At 52.7% G+C, this 5,635-nt stretch overlaps 1 protein-coding gene across 1 annotated transcript in view; it reads right to left on the bottom strand.

The window, feature by feature from the left end:
- Window positions 1-4,889: 4,889 nt before the first annotated feature.
- KCNK4 (potassium two pore domain channel subfamily K member 4) overlaps window positions 4,890-5,635 on the bottom strand; it is a 4,674-nt gene continuing 3,928 nt past the window's right edge. Inside the window, 1 exon segment of the mRNA XM_070951498.1 lies at window positions 4,890-4,972. Within this exon segment, the coding sequence (XP_070807599.1) occupies window positions 4,890-4,972 (83 nt within the window).

The raw sequence follows: 5,635 nt of genomic DNA, 5'->3' as shown, positions 1-5,635 counted from the left end.
ACATTTGCATCTCAAATCCTAATAAGCCTTTCTCTTTTTTAATCCTGAATCATCTGGGTTTGGCAAAGGGCAAAGATCACCAAATCTAACCCTTTTAGTGTGACCGGTTTTGAGTTACATGGAGATTTTCTGCCAAAATTTACTTCCCATTCCAAAACATTGACCTGTGTTGTTCATATGCAGGTAGTCCTCAACTTACGATGGTTAAGTCGTGGCGGTCGTAAAGCAGGTCACTATGGCCATGACTGAGGGATCCTGAGGAAATGTAGTCCATATTCCGAATTCGTCCTTTTGTTCACATCAGCGTTTCTCAGCCATAGCAACTTTAAGAGGGGTGGACTTCAGTTCCCAGAATTCCCCAGCCAGCATGCTTTAACACGGGTGGACTTCAACTCCCAGAATCCCCCAGGCGGCATGCTTTAAGACGGGTGGACTTCAACTCCCAGAATCCCCCAGGCAGCATGCTTTAAGATGGATGGACTTCAACTCCCAGAATCCCCCAGCCAGCATGCTTTAAGATGGGTGGGCTTCAACTCCCAGAATTCCCCAGCCAGCATGCTTTAAGATGGGTGGACTTCAACTCCCAGAATCCCCCAGCCAGCATGCTTTAAGATGGGTGGACTTCAACTCCCAGAATCCCCCAGGCGGCATGCTTTAACATGGGTGGACTTCAACTCCCAGAATCCCCCAGGCGGCATGCTTTAACATGGGTGGACTTCAACTCCCAGAATCCCACAGCCGGCATGCTTTAAGATGGATGGACTTCAACTCCCAGAATCCCCCAGGCAGCATGCTTTAAGACGGGTGGACTTCAACTCCCAGAATCCCCCAGCCAGCTTGCTTTAAGATGGATGGACTTCAACTCCCAGAATCCCCCAGGCAGCATGCTTTAACATGGGTGGACTTCAACTCCCAGAATCCCCCAGCCAGCATGCTTTAACACGGGTGGACTTCAACTCCCAGAATCCTCCAGCCAGCATGCTTTAAGACAGGTGGACTTCAACTCCCAGAATTGAAGGCATGAAGGCTGGGGGTTTCTGGGAGTTGAAGTCCACCCGCTCTTAAAATCCCTAATGTTTAGAAAACACTCGCCTTAAAACGATCACAAATCATTTCATAGGGTTCCCAAATGCTATCCCGCCTATGGCATGTACGCACGTGCTCATCAGCGCGTTGATTGCACGCTTCCCACTTGACAGTTGCGAGACCCCTTTAAAAAAAATAGGGAAGTCCTCCTGCGGGTAGGAAAGAGTTAACCTCCCATTCCGGAAAAAAGACCCGAGGTTGGCCGAAAGCGCTCGATTCTACCCTCCCTGCCCGAAGATCGGCGGAAAAGCCCGAAGGAGCCCGCTCTTCCTCCGAAGCCCCGCCCATCCACCCGAGGTTCGATACGTCGGAGGAGGAGAAGAGAGGGAAAAAAAAAAAAAAAAGCCCTTCTACACGAAGTGGCCCAACGAGTTGTCTTCGTCTCCACTCGGACGTTATCCCCGCCCTCCGGGTGAAACTTCCGGAAAAGCCCGAGACTCTCCCTGCCGATTGGCCTGCCGCTTCTCACACACGAAGCCCGACCGGAAATGCCCGAGCGCTTCCGGAAAGTGCCGAAGGGCCGGCCCAGGCTGCGTGAGGGGGAGCGACTGAGGCGGCTGAGGCGGCGGCGGGAGGCGATGAAGAGCGGCCGGGCCCGGAGTTGCTGAGGCGGCCGAGGCAGCCGGGAAAGGGACGCCGAGCGCCATGGCGGCTAATATGTACCGGGTGGGCGGTAAGGAAGCGGCGGCGGCTCTTCTTTTGGCTCTTTTATTTGTCCCGGCGAGGAGGGGGGGGGAGGGGCGAGGAGGGGGGGGGCCGCCTGAGGGGTTTATTTAAAGCACAAAAGGGGGGGGAGGGGTTGGGTCGCCTCGGGGAAAGGGGGGGCGGGTGGGGGGTGGGGGCTCTTTGGGGGGGGGAGGAGGCCCCGACCAGGAAGTGGGGGAGGGGAGATTTGAAAGGAAAAAAAAAGGGGGGGGACAGCCCCCCCCATGGAGGGGGGAGGGGCTGTGTTGAAATTTGGGGAGGTCCCCCAGTTTTTTATGGTCCCCCCCTGTTTTGTGCCTCCCCCCCTTTTTTGGTGGTGGGGGAGGGGTTGTGAAATGTCTATTAAGAGGTAATTTCCCCCCCCTTCCCAACTTGGTTCTCCCCCCCCCTCACCCCTCCCCCCCAAGAATGTTGCTGGATCTCTGGTTCCATCATCCACTGCTTCTTGGATTGAAGATCCCATCGTCCCCCATCCAGAGCTGCTTCTTTCCAAGGTGGAATTGTCAACCCAAGTGAGATGGGTTTAAAAAGCCCATGATCCCCAGCCGGGATTCCCCAGATGCCCCTGGTCTTAAATTCCCATCAGCCTCAACTCTCCTGGCACTCCAGGTGTATAGGCGACAGTGCCCATCATCCTCGGCCTGAATTCTTCATCCTCTGGTAGTCTCCAGGTTATAGGCTAGGACTCCCATCATCCTCTCCCATTTCCTAGCACTCCAGGTGTGTAGGCTGCAGTGCCCATCATCCTCACCATCCTCTGGTAGTCTCCAGGTTATAGGCTAGGACTCCCATCATCCTCAGCCTCAACTCTCCTGGCACTCCCAAGTGTATAGATGACAGTGCCCATCATCCTCAGCCTGAATTCTTCATCCTCTGGTAGTCTCCAGGTTATAGGCTAGGACTCCCATTATCCTCTCCCATTTCCTAGCCCTCCAGATGTGAGGGCTACGGTGCCCATCATCCTCAGTCCTGAACTCTCCATCCTCTCCCGGTTATAGGCTAGAACTCCCATCAGCCTGAACTCTCCATCTCCTGGCACTCCAGATGTGTTGGATGCAATGCCCATCATTCCCAGCCTGAACTCGCCATTCCCTGGCACTCTCCAAATGAGCTAGCCTAGAACTCCCATCATCCCCAGCTGAGTTCTTCATCTCCTGGCACTTTCCAGATGTGCTGGGCAATGAAATCCATCATCCCTAGCTCAGTTCTCCACCCCCCTGGCATCTCCAGATGTGTTACCCTAGAACTCACATCATCTCCTGCTGAGTTCTCCCACCCCCCCGGCACTTTCCAGATGTGCTGGGCAAGAACACCCCTCATCCCCAGCCGAAGCCCTGGCTGTCTCCAGATGTGCCATGCAGAAATCCTCGAGAGCGAGGGTAACATGCATATGAAAAGCAACTTGATTGAGAAAATGGAGCCATTTAAATTAAATTAAAAATTAAATAGTTTGGTTATGAATGGAGATAAAGACAGGGGTGAAAGCATCTTGATGGGAATGGCAGAGAAGCTAAAAATAAATAGGTGGGGGCGTTATAATTAGGGTTTTTTCCCCATTTGATTAAAAAATGACCCGGGCAGGCATAGCAGCAAACTTTTATTTTATTTTTAAACTGCCTTTATTATTTTCAGAAATAAGGTGGGCAAATACATCCCAACACACCTTCCTGTTCCTCTTTTCCTCACAACAACCCTATGAGTTGTGTTTGGGCAGAGAGAGAGAGAGAAGGACTGGCCCAAAGTCACCCAGCAGGCTTCCGTGCCTAAGAAGGGACTAGAACTCACCAATCTCCTGGTGATTCATTCAAAGTCACTCAGCCAGCTTTCATGCCTAAGGCGGGACTAGAACTCACCGTCTCCTGGCGATTGGCCCAAAGTCACTCAGCCAGCTTTCATGCCTAAGGCGGGACTAGAACTCACCGTCTCCTGGCGATTGGCCAAAGTCACTCACCCGGCTTTCATGCCTAAGGCGGGACTAGAACTCCCAGTCTCCTGGCGATTGGCCCAAAGTCACTCACCCGGCTTTCATGCCTAAGGCGGGACTAGAACTCACCGTCTCCTGGCGATTGGCCCAAAGTCACTCAGCCAACTTTCATGCCTAAGGCGGGACTAGAACTCACCATCTCCTGGTGATTGGCCCAAAGTCACTCACCCGGCTTTCATGCCTAAGGCGGGACTAGAACTCACCGTCTGCTGGCGATTGGCCCAAAGTCACTCACCCGGCTTTCATGCCTAAGGCGGGACTAGAACTCCCAGTCTCCTGGCGATTGGCCCAAAGTCACTCACCCGGCTTTCATGCCTAAGGCGGGACTAGAACTCACCGTCTCCTGGCGATTGGCCCAAAGTCACTCAGCCAACTTTCATGCCTAAGGCGGGACTAGAACTCACCGTCTCCTGGTGATTGGCCCAAAGTCACTCAGCCAACTTTCATGCCTAAGGCGGGACTAGAACTCACCGTCTCCTGGCGATTGGCCCAAAGTCACTCAGACGGCTTTCATGAATAAGGCGGGACTAGAACTCACCGTCTCCTGGTGATTGGCCCAAAGTCACTCAGCCAACTTTGATGCCTAAGGCGGGACTAGAACTCACCGTCTCCTGGCGATTGGCCCAAAGTCACTCAGACGGCTTTCATGAATAAGGCGGGGACTAGAACTCACCGTCTCCTGGTGATTGGCCCAAAGTCACTGAGCCAACTTTGATGCCTAAGGCGGGACTAGAACTCACCGTCTCCTGGCGATTGGCCCAAAGTCACTCAGCCAGCTTTCATGCCTAAAGCGGGACTAGAACTCACCGTCTCCTGGCGATTGGCCCAAAGTCACTCAGCCAACTTTGATGCCTAAGGCGGGACTAGAACTCACCGTCTCCTGGCGATTGGCCCAAAGTCACTCAGCCGGCTTTCATGAATAAGGTGGGAGTTATCCCTGTCTTTCATGACAGATTGGGGGAATTAGGGTCCCATCAAATCTGAGGGGGGTGGGATGTGAGATGGATGGTTGAACAACAAAGCCAGGATTTTGTTTAGATACAGGGAGGAGGCGATTTGACACACTCTTTTAGTGGAGAGAACGAAAAATCAGTATAAAAAGGCAGGTGGCCCTTCAGTTCAGAGTCCTAGCATGGCGTAGCTGCAAAGTTAGCAGGTAGAGAGTGTTGATCTCGATGCAAGACCTGAAACAGGATGCTAAAGAATGCCCAGGAGAGCAGTAGAACCTCCATGTGCAGGAGCAGTACGGGTAGTCGTCGACTTACAACAGTCCACTTAGTGACCGTTCGAAGTTACAATGGCACTGGGGAAAAAAAATGTGACTTATGACTGTTTTTCAGGCTCGTGACCATTGCAGCACCCCCCATGGTCATGTGCTTTACGTTCGGACCGCTTGATACCTTGACCCGCGTTTATGACGGTTTATGGCAGCCTCCCGGGGGTGTGTGTGTGTCACGTGATCCCCTTTTTGCGTCGTCCTGACAAGCAAAAGTCATTGGAGGGACAAGATTCACTTAACAACGGGTGATTCACTTAAACGGGGCAAGGAAGGTCATAAAACGGGGCAAAAAGCTCACTTAACCAATGTCTCACTTAGCAGCATAAATTTTGGGCTCAATTGTGGTTCCCCCCCCCCCCCCCTTTCGTCTCAGCCGGGCTCGCTTCCTGCGCACCATCGGGCTGAACAGGTGAGATGAGGACCACCTACATATCTGAATACCAGGTGGCAAAAAAGCCTCCAAAAGCAGAGAATATTCTTATTTTGAACAGGGACAAAATGCCAGCTTTTCATCCAAACCCAAATGAGGATCTTGAGTTTGGCCGTGTTGTTTTATCCCTTCTTCCTCTTCGGTCGGTGCC

This window comes from Pituophis catenifer, unplaced genomic scaffold (genome assembly GCF_029215685.1).
Source record: "Pituophis catenifer annectens isolate HBS135680 unplaced genomic scaffold, rPitCat1.0.hap2 SCAF_10, whole genome shotgun sequence".
Classification (NCBI taxonomy): domain Eukaryota; kingdom Metazoa; phylum Chordata; class Lepidosauria; order Squamata; family Colubridae; genus Pituophis; species Pituophis catenifer.
This window is presented reverse-complemented; position numbering and strand designations above follow the sequence as displayed.